We start from the raw sequence: 24580 nt of genomic DNA, 5'->3' as shown, positions 1-24580 counted from the left end.
GAATGAATTCCGGATGGGGGGTTTGTAATTAGGACACGTTACGGCCACAGTTAGACTCGCACAGTGTAATATTAACATGACAAGACTTTGTCACCAACATATGAAATTAAACTAGTTTGCCAGGTGCAATGTTTAGCTGTACGATAGAGATGCGCGGATAGGCAATTATATCATCCGCAACCGCATCACCAAAGTCGTCATCCACCCGCCGTCTACCCGAACCAACATTTTATCAGAACCGCAACCACCCGCCCGCTGAAATACATCACATGTCGGCAACCTTTACCACTCACAGAGCTATTTAAACCCGTTTTACAGAGTAATGAAGACAAGGGGAGCCGCTAACGTTCTCGCGAATATCCAATGGCGTACATCCTGATGACAAGAATAAGGGCGTGCTGTGAAGCCTTTGCCTTTGACACCTTCAACAACGTGTACAAACCGATTGTTAGTCCGGCAACATGTGTGCAGCTTTCGCAATCACACGTACAAGATTGAAAGGCATACTGGGTGATACAGAGTACACGGATGGTTGTGATATAAACAACTTTAACACTTACTAATATGCGCCAGGCTGTGAAGCCTCACCAAACAAGATTGACAAACACATTTCGTGAGAACATCCTCACAGTAACACAACATAAACACAACACAACAAATACCCAGAATCCTTTGCATCCGTGACAATTCCTGAATATATTTTACACCCCCGCGCCCCCAACCCCGCCCACCTTAGCGACGCACTGGGGGGGGGGGGGGGGTGCTGCTGCTAGGGGGGTGTATAAAATAGTCAGGACATATCATGGATACAAAGGATTCTGGGTATTTGTTGTGTTGTGTTTATGTTGTGTTACTGGGAGGATGTTCTCCCGAAATGTGTTTGTCAATCTTGTTTGGTGTGGCTTCACAGCGTGGCGCATATTAGTAAGAGTGTTAAAATTGTTTATATCACAACCATTAGTGTACTCTGTGTCACCCAGTATGCCTTGCAGTCGTGTGCGTGTTGCTGTGGAAGCCACACACTACATGATGCTGGACTGACAAGCAGATCGTGTATAATGTAGAAGGCGACAAAGCCAATGGCTTCATAACACGCCCTAATACTTATTATCTGGGTGACTGCCGGCAGTCATTCTAGAGAATGTTTGCGTCTCCTATTGTCTTCTTCGCTTTGATACACGGGTCTTCAATGGCCCTTTAAATGGTAAAGGATAACGATCCCAGAACCACGTATTTCAAATATTTCCGGATGGTTCAACCGCCACCCGCCCGAATCTAATTAAAATCTATTTTTTCGTCATGTCACCCGCCCGACCCGCGGACTCCGCGGATGAGACCGCAAACCGCGCATCTCTACTGTACGATCAGTGATACAGTATGCAATGCAAAGCTTTGGGCCAAAATTTTTGTCAAAAAGTGAGTGAAGTGAAGTGAATTATATTTATATAGCGCTTTTCTCTAGTGACTCAAAGCGCTTTACATAGTGAAAACCCAATATCTATGTTACATTTAAACCAGTGAGCGTGGGGCACGAAACCTTAAGTACTGCTTTTCGAGAATGTCCTTAAAAACCATTGTAACTTTGCTCTAAGGCAGGGGTGTCCAAACTTTTTCCACTGAGGGCCGCATACCGAAAAATTAAAGCACGCCGGGGCCATTTTGATATTTTTCATTTTCAAACCATAACAAAATATGTGTTTTTAAAATGTATTTTACCTTTAGGGGTCCTGAGAACCATTAAGGGTCTCAGTTAATAAAATGTTAAAAATAAGTCAAATTTGTATTATTATTTTTTATTTAACGCTTACAGTAAATCTCTATACCAACTTAAAAATAAACAACAACTTTGTTTTTCATAGTAAAACTGAAATATGCAGTATTTAGTAATTAGAGCCCTAAAAGATAAATAATGCAGGACACCATTGATTTTAATTATTTTATATTTTTGAGTAATCACAGTGAAAAGATAAATAAAATACCACCAAGTATATTTGGAATCCAAAAGGTTCCCCACTCAGAAAATGATAAATTTTTATTAGGTTTTTTTTTTTTAAACTTTTAACACTTAAGTTACGCGATCAAATTCAGATATATCTGTCAATTTTACGTTTAAACTATTATTTTGTTTATTTTATGCTCTTTTGTAACAGAAAACTTTGTTTTTGTATGGCAACTGCACAATATATGCAATATTTACCACATAAAACATTTGAAAGTGAAATCCATCCATCCATTTTCTACCGCTTATTCCCTTTTGGCGCGGGGGGCGCTGGCGCCTATCTCAGCTACAATCCGGCGGAAGGCGGGGTACACCCTGGACAAGTCCCCACCTCATCGCAGGGCCAACACAGATAGACAGACAACATTCACACACTAGAGCCAATTTAGTGTTGCCAATCAACCTATCATATTTGAACTAATTGGAGCTTTGAAAATAATTCATTATAACAGGGATTTTTTTTGTCATTATTTTTTGTTTTGAGCAATGGCAAAAAAATAAATAATTGATTGATTGAAACTTTTATTAGTAGATTGCACAGTTCAGTACATATTCCGTACAATTGACCACTAAATGGTAACAACTTGTTTAAGTCAGGGTCCACGTTAATCAAATCCTGGTAAAGATGGTTTTTACATGGTAAAATAAAGACAAAAGAAAAAAAAACAGCCTGCATTGCTGCATTGCAACTTTTTACCGTTAGATTTCACCTTATTCCAATATTTTTAATGTTCTTTTTTATTTTTGCAATAGCATTTCCAGAATGTGTGGCGGGCCGGTAAACAATTAGCTGCGGGCCGCAAATGGCCCCCAGGCCACACTTTGGACACCCCTGCTCTAAGGGCATTCAGCTCATAACAACTGGGCCGTTCAGTTTGGCTACAGCGGTCATATTGTAATAATTTTTTTTTGTTACATTTAAAACACTTCCTTGTGGTCTACATAAAATGTAATAGTGGTTCTTTGGGAAATTTTTTTGCAGAGATTATGTTTCACGGACAATCTTCAAGCCGCTTTCTGACCGTCTTCAGGATGCGCTGTTTTGTTGGCGGTCTTTCTTACGTGCCTCCACTTCAACTGCGTTCTCTCCCCGTCAGCCATGACTTCCATAGCAAATCTATTGACAGATATATGTGCATGTACGAGCCAGTCTGCCCCGCAACAAGAGGGTAGAGATAAATAAGTAACTTAATGACTACAACGGCGTAATCGAGCAATGCTCTTCACGTGAATTTCTGCCATATGTGGAGATCTATACTGACGTCACCAATGGGGAAAATGTCACAAATTGGGCAAATTCCAAACTTCTCCTTTGGAGGAAGTATGAAGCAAGTCAATATTGTTGTATAAATATATCAGTAATGTTTCCTCGGTTTCATATAAAATTGTTGAGACTTATGCAGACACAAAAACAGATACCAATAGGTTAGAAAAGTTGGTTTTGCATAATAGGTACCCTATAAATTACTTTTCATCTCTCACCTGAGCAGACTTCATCAGTTTGTCCTCATAGACTTAAACTGGTCAGCTATTCTAGAACTGAACCGTCCAGCTGCGAATGCCCTGGATGAATGAGAACATCCATAGACATGTCATAATGTTGTTATTCTTCCATTTTCTTTTATGATTTTATTCTGCAATATATTTTGACCAATGGTTCTCAACCTTTTTCCAGTGATTTACCCCCTGTGAACATTTTTTTAATTCAAGTACCCCCTAATCAGAGCAAAGCATTTTTGGTTGAAAAAAGAGATAAAGAGGTAAAATACAGCACTATGTCATCAGTTTTTGATTTATTAAGTTATATAACAGTGCAAACTATTGCTCATTTGTAGTGGTCTTTCTTGAACTATTTGGAAAAAAAGATATAAAAATAACTACAAACTTGTTGAAAAATAATAAGTGATTCAATTACAAATAAAGATTTCTACACATAGAAGTAATCATCAACTTAAAGTGCCCTCTTTGGGGATTGTAATAGAGATCCATCTGGATTCATCAACTTAATTCTAAGCATTTCTTCACAAAAAAAGAAATCTTTAACATCAATATTTATGGAACATGTCCACAAAAAATCTAGCTGTCAACTCTGAATATTACATTGTTGTATTTTTTTTCCCAACTGTTTATGAACTTACATTCATATTTTGTTGAAGTATTATTCAATAAATATATTTATAAAGGATTTTTGAATTGTTGATATTTTTTAGAATATTTTTTAAAAATCTCACGTACCCCTTGGCACACCTTCATGTACCCCCATTTGAGAACCACTGGCTTAGACATCAGAAACCGGAAAGTTGGTAGTTTGAACCCTTGAGCAAAACCCTTAACCCACCTTGTCTCCAACGGCGCCCACTCTGTTGTATAAATGTGAATCAATGTTTAGTGTTGGAGAAACCGTTTGGCAGCCACTTTTCACTCAGTGTACCCCAATCGTGAGTGAATGACTAATGGTTTGTCACCGTAAAGCGCTATTATTTTAGGAGCTATTTAGTGAAGTATTAAGACATCCCTTTATTCACAGGAGTTTTTCAATCCAAAATGGCACGGGCAGATAGACATATTCCAGAACCGATCCCTGACCCCCAGGAAGTGCTTTCTGAGGCAAGCAGATCAAAGCCAATCAGCTCCCCTTCGCGTCCTCCTGCAGCCAGCCAGTCTACCCCCCCTGCTCAAGGTGAAGGGTCGTCCCGGGAAGAAATCCGCTGAGAGCTACAGCTTGTTTAACAATCTCCTGGGAAGTGAAATTATCTTCACCTCTTGACAAATTGCCTGCCCCGTCATTCCGTGCTGAGCTCCCATGTGTGTCCACGGTGGTCCCGTCCTGTAATGGTTTTCCAGGGATATCCAAGAGGACATCGCTTGTACGACGAGTACGCCGTGGATGATGTGGCTCCTGATGGTCTGAGCTGAGCGCTAGGGAGTGCATACTTTTTAACTCCCATGAGCACTCTTCGCTAAACGCAGCCTTTCCTTGTACGGGCTGCGGCGATGGGCGAGTACAAATGGCCACTCGTAGTGCGTGTGTTTATGATAGACGGCTCCAGAGTGTGTTGTGATATGCGCTGTTTGCCAAATAACAAATACAGAACATGAGAATCTATATTTGTGTGTTTTACAGCGGGGATTCTCACTCTACACTATCCCATGTAGGGCTGGAGAGGAACCACTGTCGCAACCCTGACCGGGACAAGCATGGCCCCTGGTGTTACACCGACCCAAACACACGCCTGTCTTGGGACTACTGTAAACTGAAGCATTGTGAGTAGCTCCTTGTTTGGTCAATGATGTGAGTCAGCATTATGAACATGGATGTCTGGCTTGTGTGGGTTCTTTCCAGCTACTTTGCATACCGTATTTCCTCGAATAGCCGCCGGGGCGCTAATTCATTTAAAACCTCCTCTCACTCCTGCGCTTATTCAAGGCATGCGGTAAAAGTAAGCAGGCGTTAATAATTTTAAAACCTCTTCTCACCCCTGCGCTTGCCAATGGCATGCAGTAAAAAATTGAGTGTGACATAAAAAAAAAAAGTAAAAATTTCGAAAAATCTTCTGCGGCCGCGGCCCGGCGGTGGGGGACCACTGCTTTACAACATGACATTGCGCCCACCTTTACACCTTGCATATCGCTGCTTCTCATTCGAGATTGCAATGCATACTTGGTCAACAGCCAACCCTTTTACACTGATGGTTGTGATACAAACAACTTTAACACTCTTACTAATATGCGCCACACTCTGTGAACCCACACCAAATACATTTCAGGAGAACATTGGCTCTGTAACACATTATAAACGCAACATAAGAATTACCCAGAATTCCAATGCATCCATGACTCTTGGCTATATTATACACGCGCCCTAGAGATGCGCGGATAGGCAATTATATGATCCGAAACCGCATAACAAAAGTCGTCATCCACCCGCCCCCCACCCGAACCAACATTTCATCGAAGCCACACCCGCCACCCGCCCGCTGTTATATATCTAATATAGATGATGCAAGGCATTAGTGAGGTTAGAAAGTGTAACTCCCTCCAAATATCACAGACACAATGGCTTTCTTGAACTGATTTATTTGAAGGCTTCCTTTCCCTTCAAATTCACCGCGAAAACTGTAATAAATAAAGCATGTTACAAACGTAAAAATAATAAAATGCACAGCATGTGGATCAAACATTTTACCAAGTAAAATGAAGTGAAGTGAATTATATTTATATAGCGCTTTTTCTCTAGTGACTCAAAGCGCTTTACACAGTGAAACCCAATATCTAAGTTACATTCAAACCAGTGTGGGTGACACTGGGAGCAGGTGGGTAAAGTGTCTTGCCCAAGGGCACAACGGCAGTAACTAGGATGGCGGAAGCGGGAATCGAACTCGCAACCCTCAAGTTGCTGGCACGGCCACTCTACCAACCGCCCTGACACCAACGTATATAAACATGTAACATATACAAGTTACTATCAGACACTCAATTGGATGAAATGAGACATGGGGAAAGAGAGCAGCTTTACTTCAATGTGCCCCTAACGATGTACATTTATATTTAGATGATATTCACACTATCGTGATTAATGCATGTTGTTGATTTCCTGCTGTGTCCGGCAAACAAGCCAATGTAGCTGGCGAGCTCGCCGCTAACGTCCCTCCGCAGTGCATCCACATCAATAATTTCTCGCTTCTGTAGTGGCATATCCTTTACGTTTCTACAAAGTAACATTATCACTGAAGTACAAGGAATATCTAAACAGGCTACACATAATAGATAGATAGATAGATAGTACTTTATTTATTCCGTCAGGAGAGTTCCTTCAGGAAAATTACAATTTTCAGCACAATCCCATTCAAGATCAGACAAACATTACAGGGAGACAGAACAGGATCGCTGACGGGTCTGCCGGCTTCCAGCGCCCCTTACAAAAAAAAAAAAAAAAAAAAAGATGACATACAGGTAAACAAGGGGGGTGGGGGGGAAGAAAAAAAAATAGAAGATTGAAATAATAGGAGGATACAAAAAAGCATTAATCACCACTTGAATGTAAAGAGAGGTGGGCGAATCGATACGAAAATCGACAGTAACGATACCAAGTATATCACTATATGGTCAACACGACAGTGATTAATTAGATTTATATATTTTTTCAATCACAAACCAATTTTTTTGTCTTTTTTGTTACTTTTTACATACTCCGACAATAGTACGTTTAGCTTTTGCTCCGTTATTTCGCACGTTTTGTATGTAATCAAAACAAATATGAAAAAAAATATTCATTTGATATTGTTACGTTGCCATCTTATGTTTTTTTGAGATGAAAATAGTGTTCAATGATTGAATCATTCAATGATAAAAATATTGAAAAAAGTCCAAGTATCAATATATAATATTGATACTTGATACCAACAAATGACAAATACCTCGTTGGCCATACCCGTAAGTAGCTTCCTTACATCCGTCGACAGACCAAACGAGACACTTCAAAATAAAAGTATGCCCACATACTGTTTCAAAGAGTGCTGCTCGTTTTTCGTATGTGGGTAACAACATTGAACTATTTATAAATGGTTAAATTCTATAGGCTAGTAAGGTAAAGTGTTGTACCTGACAAGTTTGGGCTACCTTGCTTCTGCAGCCTTCATCAGAGGTGTCACGTGATGGTAGCGTGACGTTGTCTGTGACATGTTATATGGATTGTACCATCAAGAGTTGTCAGGTACAACACTTTACCTACTAGCCTATATAAATCAACCATTTATAAATACACGTCAGTAGGCTAAATAAACCTCTTCAACATAACATTTAACTATGTATAATGTAGCGGCTGGCTACTGGGTGTTAGCCAATGACTTTGGCTGGGGGGCGGGACTTCCGGGAGAGATAGGGAAGTGAAGTTATCGACAGGAAGTGAGAGTTCGAGTTGTCCCGGGAAAAGCGTTAGAGTCATGAGAGCTGTTGTGTGGTTGTATTACATCTTGTGCAATAAAGACAAGACAAACGAAAAAGTTGTATGAGCCTACGTTCCTGGGATTATTACATTATATAGATTTCCACATTGGTTCAACCGCCACCCGCCCGAATCTATATAAAATCTATTTTTTTCGCCCGACCCGCGGTTTATCCGCAGACTCCGCGGTTATGAACGCAAACCGCGCATCTCTAACACGCCCCCAAACCCGCCCAACTCAACCGGCGCACGGAGAGCGGGGTGTATAATATAGCCAAGAGTCATGGATGCATTGGAATTCTGGGTAATTCTTATGTTGCGTTTATAATGTGTTACAGAGACAAAGTTCTCCAGAAATGTGTTTGGTGTGGGTTCACAGAGTGTGGCGCATATTAGTAAGAGTGTTAAAGACAAGTTGTTTTATGTCACAACCATCAGTGTGATCTTTATGGCTGTGGAACAAGACCCCTGGTTTACACATAGTAAAAGCAAAAAAAAAAAACCTCCTCCGCCATTTTGGAAATGACGACAGGGGAAGCGTCACTCGTGACGTCACAACTTTGACCCGGCGGTAAAAGTAGGCATGTGCTAATAAATTTGGGGAGTGAATTTTACCCGGCAGTAATTCAAGGCAGGCGCATATTACAAGGAAATACGATACCTCAAAAACATGCATGTTGGGTTAATTGGCGACTCTAATTTATTCAACAGGTGTGGATGTGAGACTGAAAGTTGTTTGTCCAGCTGTCCCAATCCAGAGCATGGGATTTATTTCTTTTAACTGATCGGTTGATGAGCTTCCGAGCCCAGTCGATCTTTACCACAGCTGTTTCCCGGTGTTTACATGCTAAAGATTGTACTAACGTGAAATGTTCCTTCAAAATGGAGACACAATTACATTTCCATATTTCTCGTTACACACATGCAAGAGTTGCATGAATTTCAGGAGGGTGCATGTCTTACCAGAACACTGGCTTCAATTTTGAGAGCAAGCTATCCACAGTGCGAAGCCGCTTCTAAGATACTAATCCTCCCCTCTGTGGTGGAAAATAAACTAAGTTTCTTCAAGAAGCATTATCACTGGAGGGCTAAGCATGCTATACACACACAAACCAGGACGACAAAAGAAGCTAACCGCTAAAGCTTCAATGTAAAGTAAGAGAGATGGATCCAGATGTCGATACTATTGATACCAGTATATAAACAATTATATATTTTTCTTAGTCTTATAACTAAATATTTTGGGGGTTTTGTTGCTGTTTGCAAAGTCAGTCAGTAAATCTCTGGATACAGTCGGGCAAAACCCAAATGATTGAAATGTGAACCAATAGTAGTTTTTGCCTTTTTATTGTGTTTATTTTGTTGAAAAGAATGTTTAAACCATTCAATACCACGTTTAATTCAGCATGTCTTTTAAAGCAATAAATTTAATAAGATAACCGTTATTAAAATGTGTTATTGTGTTTACTGTAGTTACTTGTTAGGAAACATTTTCGCTTCTGTTGGATTGGGATTCAAAATCGGATCGAATCTCAGGCCAAAATATCGGACATCAATCGATCGATATTTATACAAACCCCATTTCCATATGAGTTGGGAAATTGTGTTAGATGTAAATATAAACGGAATACAATGATTTGCAAATCATTTTCAACCCATATTCAATTGAATATGCTACAAAGTTAACATATTTGTTGTTCAAACTCATAAACTTGATATTTTTTTGCAAATAATAATTAACTTAGAATTTCATGGCTGCAACACGTGCCAAAGTAGTTGGGAAAGGGCATGTTCACCACTGTGTTACATCACCTTTTCTTTCAACAACACTCAATAAATGTTTGGGAACTGAGGAAACTAATTGTTGATGCTTTGAAAGTGGAATTCTTTCTCATTCTTGTTTTACGTAGAGCTTCAGTCGTTCAACAGCCCGGGGTCTCCGCTGACGTATTTTACGCTTCATAATGTGCCACACATTTTCCATGGGAGACAGGTCTGGACTTCAGGCACTTTGCATCAGTCCATCTTAGATTAACTTAGGCCCAGCGAAGCTGGTGGCGTTTCCGGGTGCTGTTGATAAATGGCTTTCGCTTTGCATAGTAGAGCTTTAACTTGCAGTGACAGATGTAACGACCAACTGTATTTAGTGACAGTGGTTTTCTGAAGTGTTCCTGAGCCCATGTGGTGATATCCTTTAGAAATTGATGTCGGTTTTTGATACAGTGCCGTCCGAGGGATCGAAGGTCACGGTCAATCAATGTTGGTTTCCGGCCATGCCGCTTACGTGGAGTGATTTCTTCAGATTCCCTGAACCTTTTGATGATATTATGGACCGTAGATGTTGAAACCCCTAAATTTCTTGCAATTGCACTTTGAGAAACGTTGTTCTTAAACGGTGTGACTATTTGCTCACGCAGTTGTGGACAAAGGGGTGTACCTCGCCCCATCCTATCTTGTGAAAGACTGAGCATTTTTTTGGGAAGCTGTTTTTGTACCCAATCATGGCACCCACCTGTTCCTAATTAGCCTGCACACCAGTGGGATGTTACAAATAAGTGTTTCATGAGCATTTTTTAACTTTAGCAGTATTTATTGCCACCTTTCCCAACTTCTTTGTCACGTGTTGCTCTCATCAAATTTTAAAGTTAATGATTATTTGCACAATTTTTTTTTTTTTTCAGTTTGAACATCAAATATGTTGTCTTTGTAGGATATTCAACTGAATATGGGATGTAAAGGATTTGCAAATCATTGTATTCCGTTTATATTTACATCCAACATAATTTCCCAACTCATATGGAAACGGGGTTTGTATATATAGCCTTCAATCACAAACAATCTCACAACAACATCCCCCTGTTGTAAATCCACATCCATGCTTAGTTGTTTGTGTCAATCCCGTCTCTCACCCAAAGGCAGCTGGGATAGGCTCCAGCGCACGAACACATAGAATTGGACGGAGGAATTTCGTGTGAACTTTTCAGAGAACAACTTGACATTTTTGGGGAAAATCCTACTTTTGGTCTCTGTGCCAAGTGTTTGATCTGGACCTAAACTGCACTCTGGACCATTTCTCCCAAAACACAAATCGGAATGTGAAGAATGTGTAGAAAATGATTTGTCGGATGTTTTTGACAGTTGATAAAGTGCTCGAAAGCTGCAAAAGATTGTCTACCTTTTTGGTTTACCAGGCTACATCTTTTTTAATGAACTGGGCCAAAATTGTGGGCCTAAGCAGAATTTTATTTTGCCTATATTTCTGACACAATACTAACTCCTTACAATGACAATATCTGTGGATATTCTCCATTATATTATTATCAGTGACGGAGCAGGAAGGGGCTGTGATTAAATTTGTGATTACAATTTTATATAAATAAATAAATGGGTTGTACTTGTATAGCGCTTTTCTACCTTCAAGGTACTCAAAGCGCTTTGACACTACTTCCACATTTACCCATTCACACACACTGATGGAGGGAGCTGCCATGCAAGGCGCCAACCAGCACCCATCAGGAGCAAGGGTGAAGTGTCTTGCTCAGGACACAACGGACGTGACGAGGTTGGTTCTAGGTGGGATTTGAACCAGTGACCCTCGGGTTGCGCACGGCCACTCATTTATTGACATTTTACATGCGCTTATTCACACAAAACGGGGGCCCCCATGGATTGCGGGGCCCTATACAGTTTGTAAGCATCCAAAGTTCTGTGTGGGCTTGATATGCAGCTTTGCCATCTTCAAATCCTCCTGATGTTTACAGTCCGCCAGCCAAGGACTCTCTCCGTCCCGTGCACTGCCAAGAATGTGAACAATGCCGCAAGCGTCACTGCGGCTTGTGTTTGCGTTGTAGCAGCAGCAGCATGTTTTGTCTTTTACATGTGTTGCATATCATACACTATCAGGGTTTATTAAGTGCTTGGATCCAGAACAATAATTCTGTCATGTCTGGATTTGAACTGGAACCTAAAAATCGTACTTTGAACCTCAGTCAATTGTGACGTGAAACGTGATAATGCCTTGGTGGGTATGATGAATTTGATCAAAAGCAGAGGGTGCAGTTAATTCAGGCCCAACAGATGTTCTACATAACTGGGCTGCTGTAGAAAAACAGGAAGTAAAGAAGAAGTGGTCAGAGTTTAGTGTGGGGTTGGTTTTACACTGTTTTATTTCCATTGAAGACAAGGACTAGTTGAACAGTCTAAGTTAGCACGTTAGCATGTTGGAGTTTAAGAAGCTGCTGCCACTTGTTGACATATTTCTTCTGATGCAATCACTCAACTGTATTTATTTGTTGCATTACAGTTATGCATTTAAAATGTAACGATTAGCTCTGAGACTCAGGATTCTCCCCAGCAGCAGTGGCCACGCTCGAGAATCATTTCGGTGATTTAACCCCCAATTCCAACCCTTGATGCTGAGTGCCAAGCAGGGAGGTTATGGGTCCCATTTTTTTAGTCTTTGGTATGACTAGGCCGGGTTTTGTACTCACGACCTACCGATCTCAGGGCGGACACTCTAACCACAATGGCCACTGAGCAGTAAAACGGCTGATCAAACAAAACCGAAGTCATCGTCGTGGACTCTCCAATCAGCTAAACAGACTCAATAACTCTTGTGAACTTGGTGAATGTATTGAGGAAAAAGTAATATAATTTTAAGTCAATAATACTAACACAGACACTTGTAAACATGTTAGCCGTATACCTAATGCTACTGACGCTAGCTTCATTACATTACGATAACACTTACAAACATACTTGCCAACCTTGGGGGGCGTGGTCGGGGGTGGGGCAGAGGCGTGGTTGGGGGTGTGGTTAAGAAGGGTGGCGTATAATTCACCAACTCGAGTATTTCATATATATATATATATATATACATATATAAATATATATGTATGAAATACTTGACTTTCAGTGAATTCTAGTTATATATATTTATTTTATTATACATATAAATAAAAGAAATAGTTGAATTTCCAACGGCACCTATCAAATACACAGTAATAAAAACACAGTTGTTCTATTAACTGTACTGTGCTTGCGGTTTACTAAAAAAAAAATAAACACTTACCTTTCACTATTTGAGTAACCTTTGTTTTGCCATTTGCGTATTGGCGAGCGATCTCCGAATCCGGGAAAATGCTTCACGGATTTCTTGTAGACATCCGCAAATGAGAATGGGATGTTGCTTCCAGCTATCAGCATAGCCAACTTTGTCTCAGCATAAGTTACACCATCGGGTCTCCATTTTGCGAGGTGGGCCATAATACTGGGTTAATTGTGAACGATGCTGCGCTGCGGACGCTTTGTGCTTCGCTGACTGACAGTTCATGGCTTAGTATATCCTTTCGGCCACCGTGTTCAATGGAGAAGTCTGTTCTACAAAATTTACAGGCAACATACCCCATTCTCCTTCGAACTCTCCTGGATAAACTGAAATTCTTGTTTCCAATCGTTCTGGAACTTGCAAGCGTATTTCTTCATTTTCCTCGTCGACGGTGTAATATATCGGGTTGGAGTCAATAACCAGGCGACGGGATGAAGTTACGTTTCTTTATTGTGGGCTTCAGAACAGACTCCCTAATGCATGTTCCTTGACTGCACTTAAATGTAGAATACATTTACATTCTATTCTATGTACAGTAGATGGCAGTTGTGTCCTGTTTAAGAGGGTCACAACATTGAGTCGGTCTGCATAGAGATTTTCGGGAGAAAATTTTTCCCGGGAGGTTTTCGGGAGAGGCACTGAATTTCGGGAGTCTCCCAGAAAATCCGGGAGGGTTGGCAAGTATGCTTACAAATATGCATGAAAACACTCCTACAGACATCACACACGGGACGGTTTAGTGAAGGAATTCGCATCTTGGGATAAAGAGTGTTTCTGATTCTAATAAAAAAAAAGTTTAGGTCATATTGTAAATCTTACAAACATTGCTTGTAGTAATGAATGACGAATCTGTACGAGTAGCAATGCTATGGACAGCTAGAAGACTGAAAGGCACTTCTGCTCACGGGTTGAAAGGAGTAAATGGAAGAACAGTGTAGTGAACTCGTCCAAAACATCGCAGTGTAAAACAAACAAAACAATAACAGACATTATCAGCGTGTCTGCTTGTTTTTCATAACTATTGCATTAAGGCTGTCAACAACAAAAAAAATCCATAAATTAGCCGCACTGTTATATAAGCCACAGGGTTAAAAATGTCGGAAAAAGGTAGTCTGAAATTTGAAATTTACGGTATTTAGAATGCACAGAAAAGGGTAAGACTGTTCTTGTCTTCCATAAGGACTGTGGATGATGGGTAACATTCCAAGTACATCTCGCTGTAAAATAAGTTTTTCAAATACTGCAGAGAATAAATTAGGATTAAGTTTAGGTTTTGGTTAGGATTGCATATAATAAGCCGAAAAATAAATACATTCAACTACCAAAATAATAACAACAATACTCAGTCATCTTGGATCACGTTACAGATCAAGTGTCCACTCGAGGGTGTGTGGCCGCAACTATAGACCCTTCTCTAAAATTCTCCCGGAAAAAGTACAGTTCCACTTTAACTTCTGGCACCTTTGTCGTCCCGTCACTTTCCAAAGGCGATTAGCCTCTGTTGACGAGAACTCAAATGTCATATCTGTTTTTAATACATGTTGCCTAGCTGCCTTTTGGAACACACTGTTCAAACTGCTGTCTTCTTTTTATTAAACACACACACAAACACACACACGCACACACACTCACAGACATACTGGTTATCATTTGGAAAGGGGACCAAGTTTTTGATCATGACTTGTGGAGACCACCCTTTCTACAGGTTGTGAAGACAGAAAGAAATTAGGTAAAATGGCCACTGCCCAGTTACCTCATACACATATTTAAATCTCTGGATTGATGAAGTAATGTGCTGATCATTCTTACTGGGGACCCTGGGGAAAAAGAGTTAATTTGGTTCATGGGGACCACATTTAAATAATTGTGCATAATTCACACACATTTGTACGTGACTACTAAGGACCATTTAAAAAAATAAATAAATACATTTCAAATTAAATATGACATGATCCTCAGAATACAGCACTACAGCTGTCCTCTTATAGGAAGTTTCACCACTTAAATATTAAAGCATTGATTGATTGATTGATACTTTTATTAGTAGATTGCACAGTACAGTAAATATTCCGTACAATTGACCACTAAATGGTAACACCCGAATAAGTTTTTCAACTTGTTTAAGTCGGGGTCCATCAATTCATGAAATCCTGCATCCTGAAAAATAGTTAATTTGGTTCATTGGGACCAAATTTAAATAATTGTGCATAATTCACACAAATTTGTACGTGACTACTGAGGACCATTTAAAATAAATAAATACATTTCAGATTAAATATGACATGATCCTCAGAATACAGCACTACAGCTATCCTATTATAGAAAGTTTCACCACTTAAATATTAAAGCAAATCCTGCATCCTGAAAAATAGTTAATTTGGTTCATGGGGACCAAATTTAAATAATTTTGCATTAACTCACACAAATTTGTACGTGACTACTGAAGACCATTTAAATAAATAAAAATGTCAAATTAAATATGACATGATCCTCAGAATACAGCACTACGGCTGTCCTCTTATAGAAAGTTTCACCACTTAAATATTAAAGCATATCCTGCATCCTGAAAAAGAGTTAATTTGATTAATGGGGACCACATTTAAATAATTGTGCATAATTCACACACATTTGTACGTGACTACTGAGGACCATTTAAAAAAAAAAAAGATCAAATTAAATATGACATGATCCTCAGAATACAGCACTACAGCTATCCTATTATAGAAAGTTTCACCACTTAAATATGAAAGCAAATCCTGCATCCTGAAAAAGAGTTAATTTGATTAATGGGGACCACATTTAAATAATTGTGCATAATTCACACACATTTGTACGTGACTACTGAGGACCATTTAAAAAAAAAAAAGATCAAATTAAATATGACATGATCCTCAGAATACAGCACTACAGCTATCCTATTATAGAAAGTTTCACCACTTAAATATGAAAGCAAATCCTGCATCCTGAAAAAGAGTTAATTTGGTTCATGGGGACCAAATTTTAATAATTTTGCATAATTCACACAGATTTGTAGGTGACTACTGAGGACCATTTAAAAAAAAAATAATAAATACATTTCAGATTAAATATGACATGATCCTCAGAATACAGCACTACGGCTGTCCTCTTATAGGAAGTTTCACCACTTAAATATTAAAGCAAATCCTGCATCTTCTGTGAAATTTCTGAAAACTGCTATTTAGCAGTGATGAAGTTGTCTGACTATCATTTAAAAAGGTTTCCCTTTAGGGGCCCTGTTTTTTTGTCCCCATACCGCCAAAGGTCCCCTAAAGGTGACTGTGTAAACAGAGCGATGTCCCCATTAAGCCAGAACACACACACACACACTGATGCAGTTAGATTATCAGCGCTAATGGATCTTTTCTCCACGGGCCGAACAATTACTTTGCTCATGTTAAACATTAGTTGTTTGTTGTGTGCACGAAATGAATAAGTGAGTCTTCCGAGGAGATCAAAGTGCTTTGTTTTTCATCCCTCAGGTGATCCTGCCCCAGCGACTCCTCATGTGAACGGTGAGTGTTTCCACGTCCTCCGCACATAACTAGCGGTGGTTTAACGTCCATGCGTTCCTTCTTGCATCAAGCCACGCTCGGCCCCCCTGTTGCGTCGACAACCCGCCCCAGGATATCGTGCTTCGTCCACATTAACACCCGCATCGTCGGGGGACACCAAGTACGAGGAACAGATGGCAGCTGGGTCGTGAGCATCCAACGAGAGTAAGATTACCCTCGCGGGGATCCGTCTCCTCTTTGCTGGTTCAAAAGACATCTGATGATGTTTGTTTTGTTCCAGAAAGATTCATTTGTGCGGAGGGTCTTTGATCCGGGAAAACTGGGTGTTGACGGACCAACAGTGCATCACGTCCTGGTAAGGCTTTGACGCAGGTCCTCTATTTACTGTATTTACAATGGAAACGCAGCCTGTTTAATGGACTTGATCCTTCTTGTCTGGAGGTCTCATTTGTTCACCTCAGAGATTATACGTTTATGGTAAAGATAGGCATCTTTCAAATTGGTGGTCATGTCTTAGTAAATGTCAACCAATCAACATTTACAAACCCCGTTTCCATGTGAGTTGGGAAATTGTGTTCGATGTAAATATAAACGGAATACAATGATTTGCAAATCATTTTCAACCCATATTCAGTTGAATATGCTACAAAGACAACATATTTGATGTTCAAACTGATAAACATTTTTTTTTTTTGCAAATAATCATTAACTTTAGAATTTGATGCCAGCAACACGTGACAAAGAAGTTGGGAAAGGTGGCAATAAATACTGATAAAGTTGAGGAATGCTCATCAAACACTTATTTGGATCATCCCACAAGTATGCAGGCTAATTGGGAACAGGTGGGTGCCATGATTGGGTATAAAAGCAGCTTCCAAGAAATGCTAAGTAATTCACAAACAAGGATGGAGCGAGGGTCACCAATCTGTAAGCAAATTGTCGAACAGTTTTAGAACAACATTTCTCAACGAGCTATTGCAAGGAATTTAGGGATTTTACCATCTACGGTCTGTAAAATCATCAAAAGGTTCAGAGAATCTGGAGGAATCACTGCACGTAAGCGATGATATTACAGACCTTTGATCCCTCAGGCGATACTGCATCAAAAACCGACGACAGTGTGTAAAGGATATCACCACATGGGCTCAGGAACACTTCATAAAACCACTGTCAGTAACTACAGTTGGTCGCTACATCTGTAAGTGCAAGTTAAAACTCTACTATGCAAAGCGAAAGCCATTTATCAACAACACCCAGGAACGCCGCCGGCTTCGCTGGGCCCGAGCTCATCTAAGATGGATTGATGCAAAGTGGAAAAGTGTTCTGTGGTCTGACGAGTCCACATTTCAAATTATATTTGGAAACTGTGGACGTGGTGTCCTCCGGAACAAAGCGGAAAATAACCATCCGGATTGTTATAGGCGCAAAGTTCAAAAGCCAGCATCTGTGATGGTATGGGGGTGTATTAGTGCCCAAGGCATGGGTAACTTACACATCTATGAAAGCATCATTAATGCTGAATGGTCCATACAGGTTTTGGAGCAACATATGTTATCATCCAAGCAACGTTATCATGGACGCCCCTGCTTATTTCAGCAAAACAATGCCAAGCCACGTGTTACAACAGCGTGGCCTCGTAAAAAAAAGAGTGCGGGTACTTTCCTGGTCCGCCTGCAGTCCAGACATGTCTCCCATTGAAAATATGTGGCGCATATGAAGCTTAAAATATGACAGCGGAGACCCCGGACTGTTGGACGACTGAAGCTCTACATAAAACAAGAATGGTAAAGAATTCCACTTTCATGGTTCAACAATTAGTTTCCTCAGTTCACAAATGTTTATTGAGTGTTGTTAAAAGAAAATGTGATGTAACACAGTAGTGAACATGCCCTTTCCCAACTACTTTGGCCATGAAATTCTAAGGTAATTATTTTTTGCAAAAAGTTTATGAGTTTGAACATTAAATATCTTGTTTTTGTAGTGCATTCAATTGAATATGGGTTGAAAAGAATTTGCAAATCATTGTATTCCATTTATATTTACATCCAACACAATTTCCCAACTCATATGGAAACAGGGTTTGTAACAGCTATTTTCTGATAACTGTGCTGGCCAATTGCTATTTTTTGTTATCTTACATGTCTCATTTTCACGGTATTATAGTTCTGGAGTTTCACTTGTTTATGGTTAAATAGATATTAGGACGGGGGTCAGCAACCTGCGGCTCTTTAATGCCGTCCTCGTGGGTCCCTGGAGCATTTCTAAAAAAGGATAGAACATTTAAAAAGATGGGGGAAAAAAATCATTATTTTGTTTTAAATGTTTTTTGTTTGAGGACAAATATCACACAAACCTTCCCAATTGTTAAAAAGCCCATTTGGTGAACATCGTTTTTTTCCTATTAATTTCGGCGGTTCTTGAACTCACCACAGTGTGGACTGTGACGCATCAGTTTGTTTACATGTAAAATCTTCCGCTGCTTCTTTGTCTCGTTTTGTCCACCAAACGTTTTATGCTGTGTGTTAATGCACAAAAGTGAGTTTTGTTGATGTTATTGACTTGTTGGAGAGCTAATCTGGCATATTTGGTCAGCGCATGACTGCAAGCTAATGAATGCTAACATCCTGTTTACTGTGTGTACATATTGCATCATTGTGCCTCATTTGTAGGTATATTTGAGCTCATGTAATATCCTTTACTTGTATCCTCTTTGTACACAATTTAGTTTTGCATGACACATTATCTGTATGTAATATTGGTTGCATTTCAGGTAGTTGTTTGTGTGCCATGTTGTTCCAGACCACAGCAAACATTACCTAGCTTGCCAAAGATTGTAATACAACTATTAAAGGAAGACAGCCTGCCGTTGCCTTTAACTTGGACACATCTATACCTTTGGCCTTTCTAAGCCAGTAATTTCCAGGAGTTATCTCACCTTCTGCATAGCCTCTGATTTACCAATGGTTTCTAATGTTGTAAAAATGTGTAGAATGAATATGAAATTTCAGCATTTCTGTCAACGAAGATTTGCTTCAGCCTGCGACATATTGTCATTTTGATAGTAGGCTATTGTAGCTAATATAGAAACCTACGTCTTGTGTTGCCTTCATTATAAGACTTAGAGCAGGGGTGCCCATTACGTCGATCGCGATCGACTGGTCGATATCGGAGGGTGTGTCAGTCGATCTCAAGCCAGGCATTAAAAAATAGACATAAAAATGAGCAATCATCAATCATACCTAGACTTCACTTTCGTCAGTTGTTTGACATTCTCGGCACCCGAGGATCTTGTGAGATGACGCTGGCTGCTGCGAGCTCATATTTAAGAAAAAAATCACTAACAGGGCGGACGCAGAGAAACACATTTTATTTCTAGAGACTCCGTACCTACTGTCAAAACTCTAAAGACCGACTGCACAGTTCCTGTCTTCACCATAAAAGACCTGTTTCATCCTGCCTGTGCTAACAAAATAAGAGTCTCAGAAAGCTAGCGTGCACAAGCTAGCAAGCTACGGAGTTTGATGCCAATGTATTTCTCCCCCGCCCTCAGCGACCGCTTTCTCACTTGCTTGCCCACCCGCACACTCACTGACGTCACTCACCTGCTGCCAGACATTAAAGGGCCACACACATATGCTACTCTCATAACAAAGTGTTTAAAAACCAGTATGCAAGTTGGACAAATGAGATGCCAAATCCAACCACTTTCATGTGGTATTGGACAGAAAGGAGGACTTTTTTTTTCCTCCATTTGAAAATGCGGACGTTATCAGCACCACTGTCTAATTCCAATCAATGCAAGTCATCAGAATCAAATACACCAACTTATATTCTTGTCTTCATGAAAAAAAGGAATCTATGTGTGTTAAACATGCTTGTATTATCATTAAACACCATTAACTTGTTAACAAAAATGTCTCTTTCATAAATAAATAAATATAAATTATAAATAGGAATGAGGTAGATCTCCTCGACTTGGTCAATTGAAAAATAGCTCGCCTCCAGAAAAAGTGTGAGCTCCCCTGACTTATACAGTCGCGATCAAAAGTTTACATACACTTGTAAAGAACATAATGTCTTGAGATTCCCATAATTTCTACAACTCTTATTTTTTGTGATAGAGTGATTGGCGCACATACTTGTTTGTCACAATAAACATTCATGTAGTCTTTTTCTTTTATGAATTCATTATGGGTCTACTGAAAATGTGACCAAATCTGCTGGGTCAAAAGTACATATACAGCAACGTTAATATTTTTTTTACATATTCTTTGGTAAGTTTCACTGCAATAAAGTGCTTTTACTAGCCATCCACAAGCTTATGTTTGAATTTTTGACCACTCTTCTTGACAAAAGTGGTGCAGTTCAGCTAGATTTGTTGGTTTTCTGACATGGACTTGTTTCTTCAGCATTGTCCACACTGTTAAGTCAGGACTTTGGAAAGGCCATTCTAAAACCTTAATTCTAGCCTGATTCAGCCATTCCTTTACCACTTTTGACATGTTTTTGGGGTTATTGTCCTGTTGGAACACCCAACTTCCCCCAAAACCCAAACTCCAGCCTGATGATTTTAGGTTGCCCTGAAGAATTTGGAGGTAATCCTCATTTTTCATTGTCCCATTTACTCTCTGTAAAGCACCGGTTCCCCTGGCAGCAAAACAGGCCCAGAGCCTAGTACTACCACCACCATGCTTGATGGTAGGCCTGGTGTTCCTGGGATTAAATGCCTCACCTTTTCTCCTCCATACATATTGCTGGGTATTGTGGCCAAACAGATACATTTTTGTTTCATCTGACATCACATGGAAAAAGATAAGACCTTCTGGAGGAAAGTTCTGGGGTGAGATGAAACAAGAATGGTTTCCCTAATCGCACATCTCGATTAGGGAGTAAGGTTTACCACCGTACATTTGCACGGAATTGCAATATTCCCCATTTATTGAGGGTCTGATTGATCTCCATCTTCCATCCCAACTGATTGTCCTTAATCAGTGTTCCCGACCTGAGGGAATACAGCGTCCAGGTGGGTGTGCACCACCTCAACGAGTCTTCCCGCCATCCCAGACTCGCCATTTCTCGTCTCATCTGCGGGCCAGAGGGATCCAACCTGGTCATGCTGAAGCTGTCAGAGTGAGTGTTCAACTTTAACCAATAAATCTGCTTTATGTTGTAGCTCAAACATGCAGCAGAATTTATTTGACCATGACTGTCTTTTTACAGCCCAGCGCCCGTGTCCGAGGGCGCGTCCACCATCCATCTTCCCGTAAAGGAGTGTCACATTGCAGAGGGAACAAACTGCACTATGTACGGATGGGGGGAAACCAAAAGTACTGCCCACTTGATTCGGTCTTGTTTTTGTTTTGTTTTTTACCTAAGAAAAGCCTCACTGCAACCGAACTTGTTTGTCCTTTTGTACGCAGACACGGGACAGGACGAGACGCTAAACGGCGTGACTATGCCCATGGTGGACGGGGACATGTGCTCGCGAATCAAAGGGGACGCCAGAGACAGCAGGATATGTGCAGGAGGAAGGAGAGGAGAAGGCGTTTGTGATGTAAGGCCAAAACCTGCATTCTATAGTCGTACAGTATAGCCGCACATTTTATTATTATTAATAATAATGACTATATTTATTTGATAATCATTCATCATTTGAGAAAAAAAGTATTTATATATGTATATGTATTATTTTTTACAACGTTTGTTGCAGTAAATTGTTTGCATTCACTTTCTGCTTGTTGCTAGGCAGATTTCATGGTGCACAATCATAAGTCAAATAATTATTTAAATTCTAGACAAGTGTAATTGAACGCTTAATTTAATTTACAGTGTGATGAAAAAAATAAATCTGTTCCCCTAGCGTTGTGTGGGGCTCGGATTACCTGGGATCGCTCCTCTCGCCAGTAATTACTGTAAACCGCCACATTTCATCACAGAAATACAGAAGACTTAAAAAGATCCTTGAGGGCATGCTGACTCACACAGCGACACATGCAATATAGACATCTTATGCGATCGCTCCTCCCTTCAGTAATTAAATTATAACAATAAATAGACTAGTTATCCATCCATCCATCTATTTTCTACCGCTTATTCCCTTATTAGACTAGTTCTGTGACGACTTATTTGATTGGCACAGTTGCTCCTTCTGCCAGTTATCAATGGCAACCCTTTCACATAAAAGAAAGACAGAACAACTCCAAATAATTCAGTGTCAATGCATTAGCACATGAGTTATGAAATGTAAATGAATAATGCGATTGCTCCTCCGACACATAATTAATGACAACTATCGCAAAAAATAAAAGGCTGAAAACAATCTTGTGTCAAAACGTGAGGCGAGCATGTTTGCAGATGCAGTGTAGACATGTTGTACTAATAATGCGATTGCTCCTCCTACCAGTTACTAATGAAAACCACATCAATGAATAGAACGAATGGAAATAATCCAGTGTCAAATCTCGGGGTCAGCTCACTCACACCAGCACTTGTGCACACGCATTGTAGACAAACTGTATAAGTAATGCGATTGCTCCACCCACTCACAGTAAATAAAAACAAGTGGAAATAATTGAGGTATGTTCTCTCACAAACAGGCATGTATGCACACATGACATGTAGACATGTTGTATGAAGAATGAGATTGCTTCTCTCACTAGTTGTTAATGATAATGATAGCAATAACCCGGGGTAAAAATGTTAAGGTAAACTCGCTCATATGTGTGCACCAGCTACAAACACAAGTTGTATGAATAATGCAATTGCTCCTCCCACCAGTTATTATTGATAACAATGGCATTATACCAATATCAAAATCATGAGGTAAACGAGCATCTGTGCACACGCTATGTAGACAAGTTGTATAAATAATGAGATTGCTCCTCCCACCAGTTTGTAATCACAACTATAAAAATAATCCAGTATGAAAAGCTCAACGTCTGCTTGCTCATGCACTAGCACGTGTGCAGGCACGTTGTAAACATGTTGTATAAATATTGCAATTGCTCCTCCAACCAGTTGCTAATGACTAAATAACTAGTAATAATCCAGCGTCAATTCTGGATGTAACCTTGCTCACACACCTGTGAACATGCTATGGACATGTGTTCTATGAATAGTGCAGTTGCTCCTCCCACCAGTTATTAATGATAACTATAGAAATAATGCAGGGTCAAAAGTTTAAGGTAAATTCGCTCACTCACAAGTACGTGTGCACACGCTATGTAGACAATTTGTGAGAATAACGCGATTGCTCCTCTCACCGGTTATTAATAATAACTATAGCAAGAATTCAGTGACAAAAGCTCAAGGTGTGCTTGCTTATGTACTAACGTGTGCAGACGGGTGTTAGAGTCGACCTCTGGTATAATTAATGCGATTGCTCCACCCACTCGCAGTAAATAAAAACAAGTAGAAATAATCGAGGTATGTTCTCTCACAAACAGGCATGTGTGCACATATGACATGTAGACATGTTGTATGAATAATGAGATTGCTTCTCTCACCACTTGTTAATGATAATGATAGCAATAACCCGTGGTCAAAACGTTAAGGTAAACTGACTCACATGTGTGCACCCGCTACAAAGACAAGTTGTATGAATAATGCAATTGCTCCTCCCACCAGTTATTATTGATAACAATGGCATTATACCAGTGTCAAAATCTTGAGGTAAACGAGCATGTGTGCACACGCTATGTAGACAAGTTGTATAAATAATGAGATTGCTCCTCCCACCAGTTAGTAATCATAACTATAAAACAATCCAGTGTGAAAAGCTCAACGTCTGCTTGCTCATGCACTAGCACGTGTGCAGGCACGTTGTGAACATGTTGTATAAATATTGCAATTGCTCCTCCAACCAGTTGCTAATGACTAAATAACTGGAAATAATCCAGCGTCAAAGCTGGAGGTAAATTTGCTCACAGACCTGTGAACATGCTATGGTGATGTGCTCTGTAAATAATGCAGTTGCTCCTCCCACCAGTTATTAATGA

The 24580-nt window shown here is 39.9% G+C and overlaps 1 protein-coding gene across 1 annotated transcript in view; it reads left to right on the top strand.

The window, feature by feature from the left end:
* hgfa (hepatocyte growth factor a) overlaps positions 1-24580 on the top strand; it is an 81487-nt gene that overhangs the window by 48249 nt on the left and 8658 nt on the right. Inside the window, exons 11-17 of the mRNA XM_061912197.1 lie at positions 5124-5263; positions 16551-16583; positions 16655-16787; positions 16864-16938; positions 21576-21713; positions 21804-21910; positions 22004-22137. Of these exons, the coding sequence (XP_061768181.1) occupies positions 5124-5263; positions 16551-16583; positions 16655-16787; positions 16864-16938; positions 21576-21713; positions 21804-21910; positions 22004-22137 (760 nt within the window). The remainder of the gene's footprint in view (positions 1-5123; positions 5264-16550; positions 16584-16654; positions 16788-16863; positions 16939-21575; positions 21714-21803; positions 21911-22003; positions 22138-24580) is intronic.

The sequence above is a fragment of the Nerophis ophidion genome, linkage group LG10, assembly GCF_033978795.1.
Source record: "Nerophis ophidion isolate RoL-2023_Sa linkage group LG10, RoL_Noph_v1.0, whole genome shotgun sequence".
In the NCBI taxonomy this organism is placed as follows: domain Eukaryota; kingdom Metazoa; phylum Chordata; class Actinopteri; order Syngnathiformes; family Syngnathidae; genus Nerophis; species Nerophis ophidion.
This window is presented reverse-complemented; position numbering and strand designations above follow the sequence as displayed.